The sequence below is a fragment of the Fundulus heteroclitus genome, unplaced genomic scaffold (genome assembly GCF_011125445.2).
Source record: "Fundulus heteroclitus isolate FHET01 unplaced genomic scaffold, MU-UCD_Fhet_4.1 scaffold_191, whole genome shotgun sequence".
Lineage (NCBI taxonomy): Eukaryota > Metazoa > Chordata > Actinopteri > Cyprinodontiformes > Fundulidae > Fundulus > Fundulus heteroclitus.
The window spans coordinates 35,931-58,721 of record NW_023396603.1 but is presented as its reverse complement, the minus strand read 5'-3'; the positions used below and the strand labels follow the sequence as shown (position 1 = coordinate 58,721).

General features: G+C 38.1%; 1 protein-coding gene across 4 annotated transcripts in view; it reads right to left on the bottom strand.

Moving 5' to 3' along the window:
* Window positions 1-22,791, bottom strand: part of LOC105922786 (large neutral amino acids transporter small subunit 3) — a 102,981-nt gene that overhangs the window by 59,449 nt on the left and 20,741 nt on the right. For 2 of the 4 annotated variants that reach the window (XM_036129593.1, XM_036129594.1), the window contains exon 3: window positions 18,590-18,736. The exons of 1 other annotated variant lie outside the window; for it this stretch is intronic. In XM_036129593.1, the coding sequence (XP_035985486.1) occupies window positions 18,590-18,736 (147 nt within the window). Of the gene's footprint in view, window positions 1-2,921; window positions 2,953-18,589; window positions 18,737-22,791 lie in introns of those variants that run through there. One more of the 4 variants, XM_036129597.1, reaches the window with a different exon arrangement.

Here is a 22,791-nt window from a genome sequence, read left to right as displayed (position 1 = left end):
CTGAATGGCCTGAAGGCTTTTTTTATGTTGCGTTCTTGACATACTCTCTTCATTACTCTTATATTACTGTATTTTTCTACTGCCCTATTCCACCGACTTACATGTTCCTGTTTGATTTTATGTGTTATCACATTTATACTGTCATGTTGCATTATGGTTTTATGATTAAGAATAGAAACTGTCTGCTTCGGACCCACACACCAAGACCTACAGTTGATGCAATCTTTTTCCTTTGATATAGGGAAAACCAGGATCTTATTGCCACCAATAAAATACTTAAAATACTTGGTAATGATAATTTTCCGATTAAATACAGGGTGTTCTTGCTCAGATTGGCGGAGAGTGGGATTTCCCTGGGGGTCTCACCTGTATTTATCGTCTCTTAGACGAGGTGGCATTTTCAAGTGGGGAAAGGCCCTGCCCACCCTGTGATGCCCCCTACTGGTACTCTTGGATTTTTAAGGCATGGCAGTGATGGATGTTTGTCCAGGGAATGGAGAGTGGAGGTTTTTTGGGGTGGGGGAAGAGTAGACGGATTCGACCTTGGTTACTGAACAGTCTTAACTTACCTAGTCTGATGTAAAATTAAAATAATGTGCGCATAGCAACCTAAAACAGGCCTAACTCAATTAGTTGAACTAAAAATTTTAGATAAATGCTTGTACTGTGGTCTTGAGTGATATATGCTGAATCATGAATTATTCATGCTGATTGGTGTTAAATGTTCCATTGACGTTTGTCCTGGCCAAATTTTGGAATTGCTTTTGTGGTGCTGTGCCTTTGGGGCACACCAACGTGGGGGGGGGGGGGTTATTGACTGAATATTGTTAAGATTATTTGACTTGTTTCATCTTTTTCATCCTACCTAGATAATACAACTGATTCTGAGCAGCTTTTTTCTTACATAAATAAATATTACTTATTAGTCCAAAAATAGGGAGCCCATCATTTGAGTCTGTGACTATTAAAGTGTTTCCACTAATGTGCTTGTTGCCATTAAGAGACATTCATTTCACTGAGATTACATGATGGAAACTGTCAATATTCAAAAAATCTATAATCTTTGAACTGACATATGCCTCTGAGGCCTCTGAAACCGCTGATGTGGGGCCTAATTCTTTTTCATGAGCAAATATATTGTTTGTTTGATAGGTACTTTTGACAATTTTGCTATGATTTACAAGAGATTTGTAGAATTTTTTATACTATTATTTAGAGGACCACTGATGCTTAGACTCAAACCTCAAGCACATGTGTCTCGTCAAAGGACCCAGTGCTTCAATTTGTGAAGGTAAATGTAGCATATAATGTTGCTTAGGGGTTATGTTTTTGTCCAGGAAAAGTTGCCAAATTGTTTCAGATGCTGCTCTATCATTACTTTCAGTTTTTGTAAGGTTTCCATCGTCACAAAAGGAGCAAAAATAATGTGTTATTTCAATTAATTCTATGATATACTGAACATAGACATTGTCCTTGATGCTATTCATAATAAAGGGGAATATCTTCAGAAATATCAGCATCTGCCACTGTACTGACACTGATTGGACATGGCTTGTCTTGTATATCCCTGCTTGAATATGGAAAACCTTGTATACCTGAATTTATAGAGTGTAGATCAATATGCCCTGACAAAATAATGTGCTTTAATGCACATTTTATTTCCTGTTGCATAACACCCTCAAGCATGATGTGCATTATAGCTTGAGGGGTTTGTTGAATAAGATCATAGCCTGAAAAATCTATAAGTTTACTCCTTCTACTTATACCATAGGTAGTCATGAGGGCATTTTTAAGAGAGTCTGTACTGGCCCTCTCTATTTCCCTGCACTGTCTGATGTGACTTTGTAATGTTCCTAGGGTAAAAATATTTTCATCAAATTGGTTTTGCATTGTCTCAAAGTCACACTCATAATGCCTACACTTACTGAAAGCAAACCCAACTCCAGATTTAAACCCGGCCAGGTCATGCTGAGCAAGGGTATCACCACATATTGATATTACTGCACCATATAATATAGTCTCACTATTTCCAACTTGAATGTTGACACCGTTGTACAGTTCCTTCAAATCCTGTTCAATTCTTGTTAATATAACATCAGCACCAGGCTCTGAGATATCCTTAGCTTTTGCAATGGCAAGAAGTCTTATGGCAGCAAGCTTAGACCTAAACTTGGGGTTTATGTTTCCTACAGTATAATAAAACATGAGTAACTTGTTCATAGAGGCATGGGGTCCAAGAGGGAAGCAAATCTCTATTTCATTGGAATATAAAATTAACTGTAAAGCAGTTGGCTTAACAGAAAACAATGGATGAGTTCTGAAAAGGCTGCCATTCACAATGTCATGGAGATATCCATTGTTGTTACAATTTTCTGGTGGATTACTGACCATGCTAAAAATTCTAGGGTTGGATAGCAACTGCTGTAGACTCTTGATGTAAGGAACATAGAAAAAAACTTTGTTTATAATGGTAAGAACCCTTGAAGAGCCTCGCTTAACTTAACTTAAAAAGTTCCTCAATGGTTTGGTCCTGCATGTAAGTTGTAGTCAAGTTGGATGGTTGGTCAAATTGATCTGGAAAACCCTCAAACGTTGCCAAAATCTCATTTCGGAGCTGGTCAATGCCGACTGAAGGGTCGTGTCTATCAAAGACATCCATCACTCTGTCCTGCAAGGTTCCTACAACAGCCATTTCTAACTGCTGCGTTTTCCCTATAATCCTGTTGGTATTACCCTGAGGCAGAAAAGCATACTATTATGGCATTATAAAGACCATGAATGACAGGATATGGGTCAAAACATAAAATGTGTCACTCAGAGGAATTTTAAGTTGTATTCACATCTTTTATTGCAAAAAATGAAAGTAAAAATATGATCTGTCCTCAGTAAATCCCATAAAATCACAAAAAAGCAACACCTACCCGAGAAAGACAGCATGTTTCACGGACATCCACGGTAAAGGCAGCTGCATGTCTGGTCAATTCCTGTTAAAGTAGCAGATTCAGCTTGTTAAATGACAAGCTGAATCTGCCAAAGTTGTCAAAGTTGTTTTTGCCAGTGCCATTTGCATTACAGACAAGGCAAGGCAAGGCAAATATATTTGTATAGCACATTTCAGTACAGAAACAATTCAAAGTGCTTTACGTGATTAAAATATAGGGGAAAAAACTGAATAATAGCAAGTCAGAATGTAGAAACACAATGTAGACACAAAATAGCACGTGGGAAAATAGAAACTAAAATCAAACATTAAGAAACATTTGGATTTTTTTTAACTAATTATATTTCAAAAAATAGTTTAATTAGAACAGTCGAAGACAATCCTAAACAAATGTGTTGTTACTCTTGATTTAAAGGAACTCAGGCTTTTAGCACTTTTAGACAATGATGCATTCTGGGTTTGCTCAAATTCACAACTAAGTTTACACCGGTTTATGGGTTATGCAAGTGGTTCCAAAAATATTCTAGAAAATGTATTCATTACAAATGATTGGAACAAAATTCGATCAATGTTTGTATGCCTACCTTTTCGTTGTTAGATTGCAGTGGTTCAATCGCCTCGCTCTCTTTGCAAGCGTCATCTTATCTTAAGTCAACCTGCGTTGTGTTCTGCCTCATATTGGTAGTTGGGTAGAATATTGAACTTGGTGGGTAGCTGGAGTGATACAGTTGGAAAAAATAGGTAGGTCCATGTCAAATCGTTCACCCCCATGGCACCTGGAGCTAACTGGAATGCAATCCCTGGGCGGACGACCATTGGCGAGGTACGCTGCATGCCTACGCTTGATGTGATAACAGAACAAATTCAATACCCGGTATTCTTCTTTGCACCCATCGATTCCACAAACCACACGGAAGTTTCTACTACGTCCATGTGCCGTGTTATATGGCTTAAAAACACTTTTAAAGTCACTGCAATAAATGCAAAGCAAATCAAACATCGCCAACCAGCCATCTTCACAAAGTGTTCCTAACTTGATAGATTGAGATGAGAACCCACGTTTTGCATTTTGTAGGCTATTCGCTTTCCTGCAATGGACAATTCCATACAAAACCGGGGGGTGGGGAGACTGACCTAAAGTGAATTGTGTGATTGCACCCAGCCTCTTTTACACAAATATTCAATTTCTTTTTCAAAACTGGAGAATAAACTTTTATTGAGTGCTATAATTGACTACTTCATAACTCTTTGATTTTATTTCACAATTCCATGCACTCCCAATTTGGGCTGACTTGGATTCGCCTATCGGCTTTTGCGCGTTCTTTTTACCCTGGCTGCTGCTTGCAAGGATTTGAGACCAGGAGGATATCAGAAGATACAGATATGCTATCAGGTGTGTATGAAACTTTCAGACCATAGAGGGTTGCATGATCAGAGTGACATCGACCTTGTGTTAGCTCAGAGGTGTGAAACGTGCCCCGGGCCACCGAACAATTTAGTCCGGCCCGGTGGCTAAATGCCTTGTCATTATTCAACAATGATTATTGTAAAAAAAACATGTACTGCGTTCAATTGAAAATCTACAGTTCCTATATTGTCCACGAGGGCCGCTGTGTTTTATTCAGAGCAGACAACATGATGCAACACTACACGTGTAACCTGCACAAAATAATCAAGCCGTATTTTATTTTGGCGGGTCAAACTAGCAGCACTTTTTAAATTCCCGGTCAGAGGTGAACTCGGGATCTCTTTCATCGCTGTGGCTAGCTGCTTGTGCTGGCGTTTTTCCTAAATCACTAAAGAATATTGTTGAATCAAGCCCAATTAACCTAGATAAAGGATTTCATTGAGTGTTTTCTGGCAACCACTCGACGATGACTCGTTTATTTTATGTTGTTTGTTTTATATTATAGTAGAAATGCGGTGGCAACACACTCACCTAAAATCTATGTATTGGCATAGATTTAAAATGTTTCCATTTTAAGCTATTAGACTTAAAACTGGTTTTATAGCTTTAAAAAAATCATTCTCTTTTTGTTGATTTTGTGGCCGAATAAAAGAGATGTTCTGAAACCATTAAAAAGGCCCTTTGATTTTTCTAAATTTTGTCCTTTAAGGATACTTTTAGTTACTTTTAATTAAATTTGTCAATGGCCTATAGAACTCTGGAATTGGTTAATTCCTTTGGAATTGCGCAACAAAAGGAAAAGAAACAATAATTGTTTATTGAAAAGGTATAAGCGTTACAATTGGAACTAACAGCAGCACTGAGCTTCAGATGTGGAACATTGATTTTAAATAATTTGTAATTTTTATCTGTTTGATGTATTTTATCATGCAATTTATCGTGTTTTTAAGTCCCAAAAACTGTGAAATGTTTTTCAACATTTTATAATCACTGTGATCAGTTCCTATGCATAATGAACTTAAATAAATATTTAACTGCATAAAAGTATTGTTGAATTACTTTGAGGTTATTCATAATATATTTTGTAAAAGTGAAATTCGCTTAATATAAAGATCAACAACAAGTCCACTTTTATTAGTACTATTTAATCTTGCAATGAGTTTACTTGTGTGGCCCCTATGAGATCAGATTAAGCTGTATGCGGCCCCTAAACCAAAATGAGTTTGACACCCCTGCATTTGCTATTTTTGGTCTCAAACATGCTGTTGATTACTTTGACTAATGCGGCTGTTAATGATCATAGTTTACCTAAAAAATTCTTCCTGGTTTTAAAGGCTGGCTCTGCATGATTTTCTGTCTAACGTATAGCTTGAATGTTTTGACAGTATTTTGCTTTTATTCACTGTTAACCAAGTGTTTTGTTTCCAGCTGCTTTGCTTAGGACGGGTATATGAATGACAATATGAAAAAGTTAGACCGTGTGGCCAAAGACATCTTAACAGGTAAGTATGATAACGTGATACAGTGATGATGGTGCTCCTGTGTGAATGTCAATTAAGTTACATTTAATTTAAAGGTATACTATGCAACCGGGGTTGATTTTCCAGCGAGGCTCCCCCCAGAGGGCGAAAGTAAAAGTGCACTGTCATAAAGATGCTCAGCTGTTCTGGTTTCTCCGTCAAGCCAGGCGTGGTTGTTTTGAGCTTAGCAGACAGGCGAACACAATGAAAAGTCGAAAAAACGGCAGTACAAACAATGACTAACACAGTGAAAGTATGAACATCAGGGTTTCCCGCAGCGCTATCTTGACGAGGCGGTCCCACAGACCACCAGGGCGGCCGAGAAAACCTTTGTTTGCCTGAAATGACTCATTTAATCATCCAAAACGGTATGGAACACATTAACTGAAAAATGTTGCATAGTATGCCTTTAAAATTATAATTCATTACAATAGGCTTGTATGAGCTTGCTGAATGGGATTTTTATACAAATGGGACCAAAAGTATTTGGATCAACAAATATTGGATCAGATCAGAAGATAATGTGAATGTTGCTGTAAGTAACAAAAGTGAAAGTGAGGTACTATTCACTTACTCTTCAATAGAATCTCCCGCACACTAAAAGAATGTTAAATGACAGTCACTGGGGCATCAGTGAACCTCGTCTGTTGATTAATTTGATTCAGCTGATGTTCTGTACCTTTTGTCTCTTGTTTGTGACACAGCTGCCAATATCGATATGGAGGCACTGAAGATGCTTTCGAGAGAAGAGCTTAGTGACCTCTTCCCAGGTCCTGACCATTTTTTGCAAAGAAAATCTATATGGGATCTGTGTCACCCTGTGGTAAGCAAAACATTTTTAAACCTCATGTACAATCAGTGTTTTAATTAATTAATGCCAGAATGCTGTGTAGCACAATGCAACACGTTTTTATGTCATATCCATTGATGGCAGTGGATAGAGGGGAAAAAAACACAGTTTGCATACACACAGTAATGCACAGAGACTACGGTGGAAAAGTAATTGACTGGACTGGGGTTTTGTTAAATGTATATTGGGGAGTTTGAGCCAAAGTGTGGTATCTAGGTGATTGTATTCAGTTTTGTTCATGCTCATATCTAGTGTGCCACCCACTAACCATGTCCCATTATACAAGCACATTATAATCCATCTACAATCCTTCGCTTTTGGCCAAAATACTCACCACTTCACTGTCATCAAAACTCTAGTGCATCCTGTCACTCGCCTGTCACTTAAATAGTCTGCTATTATTTAGTATATAGACCCATGTTTATTTTGTATTTAGTGGTGTTACTGTGATGTCATGTTGGTGGTTTATCGTCTTCGTTTTTAAGTTTATAATAATGAAGTTTTAAGTTTATTGAATAGCCTATAAATAGGCTATTCAATATCATGGGGTTTGGTATTGTAACTCTTGTCCCACCTCTTTCTCTCTCATACCAAATTGCCTCGTCTTATGTGTTCAACTAATTGTATTCTGTGTTGGTATGTTCTGAACTTTTATTTGTTAAATTAATTAATTAAGCATTGGTTTTCTGACAAGTTTTTGCTGATTCCTTTACAGGAGAAGGCCTCATGCAGTTCTTCTGCCGCATTCATTGAGGTCAGCAACGGAACACAGTGTGCGGCCACTCCTCCTCTTTGCTGTCACAGTGACAGCAAAGAGGAGGAGAAGAGTGGGGGGACTACATGCAGAACACTTACACTGCCAAGCCCCCAATACGTAATATACACTGATAGTGAATGGGAGAATGTTAAATCTTACTTTTTTCAATTAAAAATACTTGGGAGAGGAGCAGAGTGTGAGCTGTCCAAAGAGCTAACATGTAGACTCATCCGGAATACAATGACCAAGACGGTGTCAGTGTTGAGGGCATTGCACTGTGAAGAGAAGCAAACACCATGATCTACTATTCAATGCTCTCTGATAAGCTCGACATACAGCGCCCATGGGTAAGTATTGCTTTCAATGTAATAAAGTACCTCAAATCGCACACTTGTTTACAGAGGCCTTTGGTTGTTCATTCCACTGTCTCCCATACATGCACCCATTACCTTAGGTAACATACTTGTAAGGTAACATACCTAAACCTATTAGGTATTATTAGGCGCCCGCCTATGCATTGAAAATGCATGGCGGAGGACTTATACTATGCACCTAATAAGGGTTTCTTTAAAATTATTATTCCATATCTTTCTTCCGTCACCGTTAATACAGGCCGAACTGCAGGGTCTACCCACACATACTATATATCAAAACGTTCGTCTCGACGACGCGATGCGGGCTTTTTGTACTTGACGCCATTTCCCGTTACGGTTGAAACAAAATTTGCAAAAAAACACAGAAAAATGGTCATTTTCAACACTCTACTGTGTCGTCATGCTTTCACCTACGAACATCGTTTAACTTCCAGTTTGTAGATATATCTTTGAACTATTCAGAAGTGAAAACAGAATGTGGATATCTTTTATCGTTTTCTCATCACGCCATTTTTAGTTACCATGGTGACAAAATTCTCTTTAGCCTACTCGCTCAATTTTCACTCTACATGCACGAATTATACATCAAAACGTAGGTATTTCTGTCTGGATTTAGGAAATGTAACCCTCATTGGTGTAGGTCTTTTAGATTTTTCGCAAATCACCTCCGACCGGCAACAACCCCAAAGTCAAACTTATGCAAAAAACAACGAACAACTTCAGCATACTCAATTCACTCTATGTAGACAAATTATACACCAAAACGTAGGTCTTTTTGTCTGGATTCAGAAAATGTAACCCTCATTGGTGTAGGACTTATAGATTTTTTTATTCACGCCATTTTCACCTACCCTGGTGACAAAATTGTCTAAAAAAACAATGAACAACTTAAGCCTACTCGCTCAATTTTCACTCTACGTAGACAAATTCTACATCAAAACGTAAGTATTTCTGTCTGGATTCAGGAAATGTAACACTCATTGGTGTACGATTTATAGATTTTTCACAAATCACCTCAGACCGGCAACAACCCCAAACCCTCCCCAAATTGAGCTGCAGTTGTTGGGAGTTTTCTGTGCATCAGCCAGCCAGCCAGGGCAGGTCCCTGCCATAGGCGTACTAAGGGGCCGCTTGGGCCCTCTGGTGCAATGGGGGGTCCCCAAATTTTCCTTTTTTTTTTTTTTTTTTACAAGTAACAATTCAATAACCTGAGTTATACGCACCACGAGGCGGACGCCTTCTTCAACTTCTTCAGAAGTTGAACGATTCTAGTATTATTATTGCTATTATTATTTAATGATACAAGTTGTAGAAGGGTATGATAAAAAAGCTTTATACTGGTTAAGTTTTTTTTTCTTTAGCAAATGTGGATATAGTTTTGAATTTTTTTATTTTTGTTTTGTGAGAACATTACAATATTGTAGCAAGTACCTCCAGGGAATGCACAAAACCATTATTGTCAGTCACAAATACTTTTTGTCTTTACAGGACTATACATAATTGAATACATTTCTTCCAACAACTTTGAAAAAACTGGGAAGATAGACATACACAGAAAGACTTAGGGTAAACAAGCAGGATGTCTACCATACAGTTTTTGAAGTTAAGTGTAATAATAATTATATACAGATAATGCTTATATACAGGACATTCAGAAAAAATAAATAGTAGGGTTGTACCAACCTGTATATGTGTCTCTTCAAGGCCAGTGTATTTATCCCACTTGGCCCACCTCTTACTGAATATGGATTTTTGAAGTCGGAGTGAGAAGGTGATTCTTTCCATTAGATAAATGTCATTTACAATACTTATCCACTCCTGTATTGTGGGTGGGTCAGGGGTGGACCAGTGTCTTATTAGTGCTTTTTTGCCAGCGGTTATCAAAATATCGAATAAGTATTCATCAGCTTTCCTGATCTGTAGATCAAAGTTTCCTAAAAATAATATTGAAAATTGCATTGGTAAATTGGTATTAAATAATCCACTTAATATTTTATGAAGCTCTGCCCAGAAGGGTTTAACCACTGGGCATTCCCAGAAGATATGCCAATGATTGGCTTCCCGGTGTCCGCACTGTCTCCAACACAAAGCTTCTCCTCCGGCAAAATGTGTCATCTGTTTTGGTGTTAGAAAGAAGCGGATCACACACTTCCAACCAAACTCTCGCCATGAGTGAGAGCTGGTACATTTCCACTGGGACTGGCAAATGTCAGCCCAATCCTCCTTAGATATTAGCAGATTACCCTCCCTCTCCCACCTTTTCCTGATGTAATCTGTATTATGGGATTTTGTAGACAGTAGGCCTTTATAAATTTTGGAGATGATACCTTTGTTTGATAAGCTTCAATAAAGATTTTTAATATGGGGTCATTAAGGTCCATTTCCTTTCTAATATGTGCAAATCGGCTACGTAACTGGAGGTACCTAACAAATTCGGTACAGTCCAGGTTATGGTCTTCCTTCAGCCTATCAAAGCTTTTAAATTGTCCCTTTTCTGTGAGGGAATAGTATGTCGTTATCCCTTTCGGAATCCACCATTTAAATCCTTTATCTGTTGCATTAGGCCTGAATTCTGGATCGTAAGCGCACCATTGAATTATTTGCAACTTGTCGTTTAATTTATAGTCATCTTTTATCAGGTTCCAAATTTTCAACTGGACTCTGATCCATGGATTCTGTACCTTATCTATGAGTCCTCCCAGATGTTTGTGAGCAAGTACAGCTTGTATTGGGGGATAGGTTTGACTTAGGAGTTCTATATCTTTCCATCTACCTTGGAAGGATGGGTTACACAGATTAATTAGGGGTCTGATCTGAGCCGCGTAAAAATAATCTTTAAAATTAGGTAGTGACATTCCCCCTTGCTCTTTTTGGAGTTGTAATGTCCTAAATCTAACTCTGGGTTTTTTGCCTTGCCAAATAAATCTAGAGATAATTTTATTCAGTTCAGAAAATAGCTTTGGAGGAATATCTACAGGGAGTGCCTGAAATAAGTAGAGAAATCGTGGGAGAATATTCATCCTTACAGAATCGATCCTGTGACTAAGACTAAGAAACAAAATTGAATTCCATCTGTGTACATCGTTTTTAATTTTCACCAATAGGGGGCCATAATTTAACTCTGTTATCGTACGAGTCATTTTTGGCAAGTTTATTCCGAGATATTTTATTGACTTTTGATCCCAATTAAAATGGAATTTTTCTTTAAGTTGCTTTGTGGGTTTATAATTAATGGTCAAAATGTGTGTCTTTTGTATATTTAATTTGTATCCTGAGAATTTACCTAAGTTTTCTAAGACGGTCATTAATTTGGGGGGTGAGTCAGGAGGGTTACTTAAATAAACCAGCACGTCGTCAGCGTATAGTGCCACCTTGTGGTCTTCACCATTAATGCAGATGCCTTTAATGTTCTGAGTTTGTCTTATCCATAAGGCTAGGGGCTCAATATAAAGTGCAAATAACAAAGGTGAGATTAGACATTCTTGTCTTGAGCCCCATTCTAGTATTATAGTGTCAGAAAGGTATCCGTTTATTTTTATCCGAGCCAACGGTTTGTTATATAATGTACCGATCACTTTAATAAAAACGCTATCTAAGCCAAATCTTTCCAGGACTTTATATAAAAAAGGCCAGCTCGGCCTTCCCGGCATCAATACTAACTAAACAGGCTTCAATGTTATTCTTTTGGATATAATGTAAAATATGTAAAGATCGCCTAATGTTATCATGAGTCTGTCTTTGTGAAATAAATCCAGTCTGATCGTTATGTATAAGCTGAGGAAGAACTCTGTCTAGTCTTCTGGCAAGGATGGTTGCATAAAGTTTGTAGTCCACGTTAAGCACAGAGATAGGTCTGTAGGAAGTACACTGTAGTTTGTTTTTTCCCTCCTTAGGAATGACAGAAATCACCGCCTCACTCCATGAGGGAGGCATTTTGGCATCTATTAGGGTCGTGTTACAAGCTCGGCGAAGGGTTGGTACTAGTTCAGCTTTGAGTACCTTGTACCACTCCGAGCAGTATCCGTCTGGGCCAGGTGATTTGTTTGTTTTTAGGTTGGAAATGGCCTTAGTTAACTCTGCCTCTGTAATAGGGGCTATTAATAATTTGTTTTGTTCTTGTGTTATAGATGGTAATTTGAGAGATTTTAAAAAGTAATCAATTTGCTGATCACCTTCTAATTGGGGTTGTGTGTACAAGCGCTTGTAGTATTTTTTGAACGTTCTTCGTATTTCATCTTGTTTGTACTGTGGAGTTTTAGAGTCCGAATCTCTTATTTTGTATATTGTGTTGTCTGTTCGTTGTTTTAGCAGTTTTCTTGCCAGGATTTTAAGTGATTTGGCTCCAGATTCGTAATAAGTTTGTCTTGTGAATATCATCTTTTTTTCAATTTTCTGTGTATATATTAGATTTATTTCTTTTCTAACTGTTTTTATTTTAGTTAGTATTTCTGGTTTTTGTTCTCTTTTATGTTGTATCTCAAGGTTTTTCAATTCTTTGTTAAGATCTATTAATCATAATTGTTTTTGTTTCTTTTCATAGGCACAGAATTATATTATTCTCCCTCTCATAACTGCTTTTAAAGCATCCCATACTGTTGCTGAATCAACCTCACCATTATCATTTTCTTCAAGAAACCTTTTTATTTCTTCTTTCATTTGGACTTTAAATCTTGGGTTATTTAGGATACCCGTGTTCAACCTCCATAAAGTACTACCCGGGTTATTGATAATATCTACAGTGCAGGAGAGGGGGGCATGGTCAGATAGGTCAATGCTTCCAATGTCACAATTGTGAATTCGATGTCGATCTCTCTTCAATATAAAAAAATAGTCTATCCTGGAGTAAACATCATGCGGATGCGAATAAAAAGTATAGTCACGGCCGGATAGGTAGAAATCTCTCCACAGATCCAGAATACCAAGTTCTATCATTAAGGCATTAATTTTCTTATGCAACAATGTGATAGCAAGGTTTTTAGATGAGTCCTAATTCGGATTGAGACGGATATTAAAATCACCTCCACATATGACAGCCCCTGTGTCCTTGATCATCAAATCGAATATATTCCTATAAAAATCCAATTTGCTTCCAGGGGGGGGGGACATAAACATTACAAATTGTCATAACTACATCATGTATTTTGTCTGAGACTATTACATATCTCCCTTCCTTGTCCAAGATCTCTGAGACCTGTTCAAATGGTATTTGTTGTGAGATCAGGGTTGCTACACCTCTCCTGCGGCCTGATTTATAAGACCTTAGAAAAGCCCATTCTTTTACGTTTTTCGTGCTCTGGGGGGGGGGGGGTAAGGTGTGTCTCTTGTAATAGCACAATCTGTGCATTCTCCCTTTTCATTTTTGTTAAAATTTGACTCCTCTTAGCTGGATTTAAAACCCCATTCACATTAAATGATATCACCTTAAGGGTTTGCCTGTTCATTGTGTATTACTGTGGTCTACACTTATCATTATATACCCGTAAATCCCTCCTGGGAAACTTGGACATAGTATACTAAACCTATCTTTCCCGAACACAAACAAGAAACAATATCGAACATTCTGGAACAGAACATCACCAGAACAGATCAGAACCGTCTCTTCCGATGCAGGGGCTCGCCTCCATGAAGCCCTGCGGGACCTAGATAAGACGAGGTCCTCGTTGGGGAACATCCCACGTCACGAAGGTGGGGCCCTGGAGTGTGGCTGCACTTCAGCCAAAGTTCAAATAAAGTAAATAATAAAAGAAAATGAGGAAAAAGTCTAGGATGACTGGCCAAACAAGTCCCGCTCATCTGATAAAGCAACAAAAGAAAAGTACAAGTATGGACAGAACTCAAACATGGATATGGGCCAGGTGAGGCAGATTTGTTATGGCAGATTTCTGCATGTGAAAACAAGACCTATGAGGTGTAAATGTCTCAAATAAGACTTATCTGATAGATGCGGAAATATGATCAGTCAATTGATGTGTTGGTGGGGGGGCTGTCGTCTGAACTCCTTAAGTTTATCTTTAAAATGAGTGTTTTGATTTTTACGTTGTGTGCAGCCGCCCGCAGCGGAGGGCTCCTGACTGCGACCTGGTCTCTCTGTCCCCTCACCATCTGCCAGGTAGAGAGGAGCTGGATCTCCTCTTGGTCCGGTGTGGGGGGGATCTTTATCACCATAACTGGGAGCCCTCGCGCCGACATATCTTTAATAGCTTCCGCAGCATTCTCGAACAGCCGGGTGCCGTCATCATAGAAAATCCGCATCTTCGCGGGGTTCACTGCATGAAAAGTGTGATTTTCGTCACTATGCGGCACTGTAGATTGTCGTGGAAGTTCAGGTTAACGGCTGTTCACGGTAATTTGCAGTCAACACCGAAAACTGCCATGAATTGTCAGAAATTGACGTGGCAGTTGTCCCCCCATGACCCACCTCCTCCTAATTCTAGGGGAGGCTTTAACATGTAAATGAAAATGCTGTGAGCTATACAAATGCAAATCAGTGTTGCAGGGGGAGGTTTCGCCTTTAGCAAGACAGAGCCACATTTCACAGACTTGATGCACAGAAGAAGTGATGTAATGGCATTGTCAGAAATCTTGAAGGTTGATTGCCATGACAAAAGCATCATGGCCAGAAGTTTCATCAACAAGTCTCCTGGTTTTTCACTTGTGGACTGATCACTTCGTAAAATGTGTTATTTAGTTAGAAGTTATAAATTTACTGAAGGCTGTGGCTGGAAATAATTGGGGTGCAGATAGACAATCATTATTAAACATATATAAGGCTCTCATGAGATCAATAATACATTATGGCAGTTTTATTTATGGAGCAGCAGCTAAAACAACATTACAAAGAATAGATAGATTACAAAGTAGGGCTTTACGTATATGCACAGGAGCAGTGAAAACAACACCTATCAACGCTCTTTTAGTAGAGACTGGAGAAACTCCACTGGAATTCAGAAGAATGAAATTAGGTTTAGTATATTGGATGAAAATTAAAAGTAGTATGGATGTAAATGTAACTTCGACAATTTTACAAACTTGTTGGGAATAAAAGGACATGCCAAGAATGGTGTCTTAAAGGATAATTGGGAAATAAAGGAAATATAAAGGATATTTATAGATTAAGGAAAGCATTATTTATTTATTATTTATTATCTTCAGAATACAAAATTAACAAATAGAATTTAATAGATGTAAAACAGTGTTGCTACACACTCATTAACAGTAGGTGGCGGTATGCACCTTAAAGTTGCTTGCGATCCGCCATGATAGAAGAGAAGAAGAAGAAGAAGAAGAAGAAGAAGAAGAAGAAGAAGAAAAAAACGTGCTGAGCGCTCCGCTACTGTGTGTTCATGTCCTCTTCTGAGCTTGAAGATGAAATAAAACCACAACTGCTGGTAAGTGATCAATGGCTGGACGACGTCTCGCGTTCAACTTACCTTCAACTTGCAAGAACAAGCTTTATTAAAGTGTATTGTTTGTGATTCACAGTAAGCAGGACGCCGTCTTCACAACTCGGAGACAAATTGCAGGCGCTATGGCCAGACCTGGCCAGCCGCGCGGGTTCGCTGCATTCATATGCTAATTAGGGCCATTAGTACAACTGATCGCTCTCCACATACGTCATAGTCCGGTTTCGACAATTTGTGGCACTGACAAACGGCGACAAGCGCGGGTTGCAAATTGACGTTAACTGCCGAAAATGAGGGAGATCTGCGGTAGTTTACGGGGACGAAAATCTCACTTTTCATGCAGTGTTTGCTTTCAACACTTTTTTGGCCTTGTTGTATTCGCCGCGTTTTTTTAGCACTTCAGGGGGGAAGTCGTGGTCGACATAGAAGCGGACGTTGTCGCAGAACACTTCCTTTTTCTGCCATGCTCTCTTTATCACGTCCTCTTTAAATGCGCGAATTTCGCTGAGGATGCTATTCAGGCTAGCCTCGGAGCGATGTTTTTCTCCTGTGTTTGCCTGGTCTGGAGAGCTGCTACGGCTGTGACTCCCGTTTGAGTCTTCTTCTGCCGGCGCCATACTTAGTCTACTTCTAGTAGAAACCCCCTTTTTCATTGTCTTAAAAGTACCCACCTGGGTTGACAAAATCACGGTTTTTAGGGAGTTGATTTGTAAAACCTTTCGGGAGCTAGACGTATTAGGTTGCCATCCCCTCGATAGCGGAACCGGAAGTCCGCAAATGTGGATATTTGACCAAGAACAATGTCTTTCTCTTGGTCTTTGGATTTTCTGCCTAGACTGAAGTCTTCAAACGACTGCAAAAGAGAATCTACAATGTTCAATTACCGAAGAAAAGCCAGGGTGGCAGTCCTGCAAGTGGGAAAAGAAAACTGCAATATATGGATGCCAATGACACTGATGATTCCACCACATCTACCATTCTCCTTTTGTTAAGCTCCAGCAGCACCCCTAGCACCCCTGAGGTCCACACCCCATTAACAAGCACTCCAGTGAAAGATGCAGCTGTTGGTAAGTGTATTGGATTTCACATTTGCATTTAGCCTTACAAGCAAATTATATTTACTCTATTTCGGATTGGTAAAACCAGACCCTCTCGAAAAGAATTGAGAAACGTGACTAATAGACTTATAGATAATTATCAGTTGCAAGAAGTTGATTATACTAAATCTCAAAATCTTTGAGGCCTACTCGTGCTTCAAGAACATAGACCATGTAAGTACACTCACTACTCAGAATTAAGGGAAGAATGTACCGGTCAGCCTGTATCCTTGTATTTTAAGAAAAACCTGTTATATTAATTAATTAATTAATTAAATTTTTTTTTTGCAATATAATGCCAAGGTTCTTGAGGAGCTGAGACGAATAGTGGTGAAGGACAACGCGCGTTATGTGAAAGAGCTGAAGGAGCGCTGGGCAGACTACAGAACCAAACTCTCCTTTTATGGTGTCTGTAAGAAGGTCCTGAAGCCACCGGTGGGACTTCCTGCTGGTAAGGTTTTGCAATCCCTCTGAAATTACAATTGCAAATTGCACTATTTGTTGTTTCATTGAGTAGCTCTAGTTAGATGATCAGACCTTTCTTAGGTAGTGTGTATGAGAGATGAATGCTGAAGTTTATTGTTTGAACAGTTAAGGGCAACAGTGTTCGGGCCCTGTCTCGATGCTGCAACATCATCATCTCTTCATTGTTAGGCCTGCCAGTCAGCTTTGGCACATTGTTGTTGGTTTTTTTTTTTAGGGGGGGTTGGGGGGTATTTCTCTTAATTCTGTGAGATTTCTGCTAAAATATGAATAAAAACTTTTTTTTAAGTTCTTGTCAAGTGTATTTTTCCCATACATTCACTACGCCTAAATAATGAAATAAATTCTAGATAAGAGAATAAGTATTCTAGCAAAGAAAATCAGACTAGTTTTAAGCCTTTAAATTAACTGGTATCAAGTACGTTTGACGTGTTTTTAAGCCTGTTGTAGGCTTGTTTTGGGCAATAATTGGTTAGAGGACATTTAATTCTAAGCAATAATGACTAACAAATGAGAATAAATTGCTTAAAATAAGAGAAGAAATTTTAACAAGTAAAAGAAAGAATAGATTTTTATACTTTATTTAAGTTTTTTTGGATGCTTACTACTAGATGTTCTTGTTTTAAGAAATCTTACCAAGTCCCATTTGCTTGCTGCACTGGCAGATTATTTTGCTCCAAATAAGCAATTTTTCACCTAAAACACTATATTTTTTTCTCATTTTTAGAGGGTATTTTTTGTTGTGTGGACACAATGTTTCCTACTTAACGTCTGGGTGAGAGAATGAACAGGACTCTTGCGGGCACCTGTTGCATTGTTGTGTATGAGAGACCAGTACTGAAGCTGTAAACATTCCTCTGCCTTTTATATTAAATATAGTAAAATATAGTTACGGTTTAAAGAGTCTTTTTATTACTACAGAAGTCTACAATAGAAACACCACATTACCAGATAAAAGAACCTGGGACGACCGCAAACAGGTCTGTTATTTAACACTTCAGTTGACTCAAAGCGCTGCAGCAAGAGTTCTCTTGAAAGTTAAAAAGATTTTAGCTTCCTTTCACTGGCTACCTTTTAAACTGAGAATAGAATGTTGGAGGTCATCAAGATCGATTTCTCTCACTTTGCTCTCCTACTGTTCTCCAATTTTTCCATATTTGTTATTTCAAATTTTAACTTAATGTTCACTCTGTCTTTCTTCCTCTTCATATTAGGTACACCTGGTCTGGCATTCTGTCAGCTGTGACACCATCTAGGGGGCAGATCGTCTGCCATTACCCACTCTAATATAAAAAAGATTCCTGGATCAGTGCTTCTCTGCTCCTCTGTGTTCTTAAACTCCCAGTCGGTAGTCTTAGATGGCCGTTCACACTGATTCTTGTGGAAGTTTCTTCCTGTTAAAGGGGTGTACTCCACCATCGCTATATTGCTGCAAAGCAATCTACAATGCAGACAACTTTCCACTGTGGCTCCACTCTCTTTCAGGAGGAGTGAATGTTGCTTGTCAGTGACTGGACACAATTTCCTGGGTTTTCTAGATAGACAGATTTGACCAATCTGTCTGGATGATTTGACTGAATTTGACTTTGAGATGATGAGTTGTGAATTGGTGCTATATAAATAAAACTGAATTGAATTGAATAGCAGCAGCTGTACAAATTAAGCTTTAACACTAAGTCAAGGGCAGTTTGAATGCATTGGACACAACATTTCTAAAGATGTGTAATAAATTGTTGTGTGTATGTGTTACACTTACAGTTTGGGTCACCATGAGTCACCAAGAACTCCAGCATCTTATTCATGGCTCCCATGAAGAAGATCAGCCTCAGCTGGGTGATTGCCATGGCAAGCACACTCCATAGGAAGATGGGAGAGCACACAGAATGAAGGATTGGCACTCCAGCTGGGTGACCACAGGGAAACAAACATCATTTCAGTTCAGAAACAGTTGATTTCCAGGAGTTCAACAGATTTGTTGCCAGTTGGGCTTTGACAAATTCTGTGCAGTTCAGAGAAGTTGCATTGTTGTTTTAAATAATTGTGGTCATAGTTATAAAATTAGAGCAGCTTAGAATTTAAGAATTTGGCCTCTGGGAAGGATTTTCTTAACCACGTTATAAAATCTAATATAAAGAGAAAGGAAATATTAACATTAGTATATTTCTTGTATGGAAGATGAAGTATGTGACTGATTCAGTTCCAAAACCAGTTCCTATCTAAAGATGTTATTTTAAACATACTAATTTCTAGTACCAACCACCTGAATTATTAAAGGTGGGAATATTAAATCTATAGTGCAATCAGCAGTAACTGATACATTCCTTGCATCTTTTTTTGATTTTTTGCAGCTTCTAGTGGTTTTTTTTATTGACAGTAGACTGACAGGAAAGGGGAGAGACATGCAGCAAAGGACCGTGGGTCGGATTCGAACCCGGGGTCGAGGACTAAAGGCCTCCAAAAATGGGTTGTGCTACCCGCTACGCCACGAGCTTCTACTAATGAATGACTACCAATACAGCATTCTCACTTATTGTTTTCCTGTTTTTCTTTATTATTATTCCGTCGGCATCTAACTACTCCTGCATACTTCAACCGATTTCAACAATTTTGGTATCAAAATGTTTGGCTCGTTCCCGGCATGACTGCTATTTCTCATGGTTATGCTAACTTTTTCACTTTTTAAAATATTTCACTTTTTGTGCGTTTTTTTTTTTTTTTGGTTGCTCCCATTGAAATCAATACAAATTCCTTTAAATTCTTCAATTCCTTCAAATTCTTCAAATACATTAGAATTCTTCACATTATTCAAATTCTTCAGGTCTTTCAAATTCTTAAATTTTTTTCAAATTCTTCAAAATTTTTAAATTCCTTCAAATGTTTTCAAATTCTTCAAATTCATTCAAATTGTTCCAATTGTTCCAATTGTTCCAATTCTTCAAATGTTTAAAATTTTTCAAATGTTTAAAATTTTTCAAATTCTTCAATTTTTTCTAATTCCTTCAAATATTTTCAAATTCTTCAAATTCCTTCAAATTCTTCACATTCTTCAAATTCTTTACATTCTTCTATTTCTTCAAATTTTTTAAATTTTTAAAATTCTTCAAATCCCTTCAAATTATTTTTTTTTTCAAATTCTTCAAATCTGATTTCAATGTTTTTCAGCTACTTTTTCTATTCTGCAGGGATCTTCTGCTGAAATCATTCTGCAGATTAGCATTCTCACTTGCTGTTACGCAAGATACTAACCGAGCTATGTCTCGGTGTAAAAATGTGTGTGCATTTGTGAGAGCGATTGGGTGAATGTGGCTATAGTGTATGTACAGCGCTTTGGGTGGTCAGCATGACTGGAAAAGCGCTATATAAGTTCAGTCCATTTACCATTTACTAATGTATAGTTTTAAACGTGGAATTAAAGTCTCCCTTTGATGGCAAAGAAAGGTCAGAGCAGAGTCCTAACAAACAAACATCCTCAAGTTTCAGCATACATCTAAACATCAGCTGTTTAGGACAACAAACAAATTCTTTTTAGAACAGCTGCAGAGCCCCTACTGAAGAAGAGTAATAACTTGCACTTCTATGTGTTATTCTGTCTTGTGTGCTGTGGGTGTGCATGTGGTGTGGATGGGGGGTTTGTGGATTTATTTTTTGTAATATCGGTTTCCTTGGAATTGGCAGGTGATGCTGTAATTTTTAGTTACAAGATTCTCAAGTTTATGAAATTTATGGTATTAAAAGAACCAATAAAATGTAGAATTAATCTACTCAGGTCTCATGGTCTATATAAGAACGGCAATGAAGTCGGAATAATTAGTTATAATTGTAATGGTCTTGCAGACAACAAGAAAAGAAAACTTATATTTATGTGGTTAAAAGAAAAACAACCATGATCTCTTTTGTCTTCAAGAAACACATTCAACTACTTTAGATGAGGATAAATGGAGAAAAGAATGGGATGGTCCAATTTTCTTTTCACATGGTCACAGAAATTCAAAAGGTGTTATGCTTTTGATAAAAAAACAATTTCTTTTCCAATTTAACTCTATAGAAAAAGATTCACAAGGACGATGGCTATTATTAAATACAATTATTCAGGGTCAAAAGATGTGTATTTTGAATCTGTATGGGCCAAACGTAGACAAACCTTCTTTTTATGAAGAAATATGGGATAAGTTGCAGGAACAACAAGGAGAAATGATTATCTGGGAAGCCTTAGATAGAGTACTGGACCGAAAAGGTAATTCTTCAATAGATTATCATCCTCAATCTTTACAAAAGATCCGAAATCTTATGGATGCATTTAAACTAATAGATATCTGGAGATTTAAAAATCCTAAGGTAGTACGGTATACTTGGAGAAGACAAAACCAGGCAAGTCATATTGACTATTTTCTTATATCATTTTCATTGTTAAAGAAGGTAACTGCAATATCAACTGATGACAAACTGCGCTCAGATCATTATTGTATAGGTTTAAACATTGTAATTGAAGATAATATACGTGGGCCCGGATATTGGAAGTTTAATCAAATGCTTCTACAAGATGATGAATTTATTAAGAAAACTAAGCAATTTATTAATGACTTTTTTAAACATAATGTAGGATCTTCAAATCCCCAGATAGTCTGGGAAGCCTTCAAATGTTGTTTTAGGGGCCATGCCATTGCTTATTCTTCGTGGATAAAAAAACAACTCAAAATAGCAAAACAGGTATTATAGACAGAAATTGAGGATCTACAACAGGTTATTGATGGTAATGATTATCCGACAAATTAACAATTGAATTCCTTAACAACCAAACAAGAAGAGTTAGCCGATTTGGTTGAAAAACAGTTACTGAAAAGTTATGACTGCAATTTGGATGAAAAAAGGTGAGAAGTGTTCTAATTTTTTTTTATATCCAAACAAAAAATCTTTCAAAAAAGAACATTTCTAAGCTTATTCAAACAAATGGAAAAGTATTGACTACAAACGCCATATTGTTTAATGAAATAGAAAATTATTTTAAAAATATTTTTTCAAATCCGGTAATTCATCCTGACACAATAAAATTTTCTCCAGAAATTTAGGAAAAAAATTGAGTTCTGAAGAAAGTAGTTCCTGTGAAGGCCTCATTAAAGAAAAAGAACTTATGGAAGCTATTAAGTCTTAACCTGACAAAAGCCAGCTGTATGTTGCTCCGCCTAGCTCCACTCACATACATCTGGGACACCGCCGGTAGAAAGTGATTTCCCCAACCAATTTTATGATCTGGCCAATCAGGACGCAGGGCTGGCATTTCATAGATGTGACGTAGTGGAGACGCGACCATGACGTGAGACTGTTTTGATAGCAATGGCGGCTCGTTGAGGAAGCAAGCGTTAACATTGATGCTGCTATTTCTTCCGTGTTGTCCAATCTACGTACTATTGTTTCATTAAAAGAACATCAGAGAACGCCTCTGAAGGCTTTTGTTGGTGGAAACGATGTTTTCGCCCTTCTCCCGACCGGATTTGGCAAGTTTTGTTTTCCGGGGCGGACGCGCAGACGCGCCCCTTAGCGGTTAGCGCTAACTATGTTAGGAGGCCTTTAGTCCTCAACGCGGTCGGCCCGGAATCGACTCCGACCCGTGGTGCTTTGCCGCCTGTCTTCCCCCCTCTTCCTGTCAGCTCACTGTCAATAAAACGCGTGCCACTAGAGCCGCAAACACATTATTATTTTATTTTTTTTTTTCCTGCGTCGCTATCATCAGCGTCACGGGTTAGCTTCGGTGTGAGTGGTTGAAATAGCACGTCAATAAAGATGACAGACAAGTGGCTTATCCAATCATATGCAAGAATTTTTGATAAGGCCCAGCCTTCAGTAAAGGCAATTCCTATGGCGGTGTCCCAGATGTATGTGAGTGGAGCTAGGCGGAGCAACATACAGCTGGCTTTTGTCAGGTTAATTAAGTCTTTCCATCCAGGGAAAACCCCAGGATTA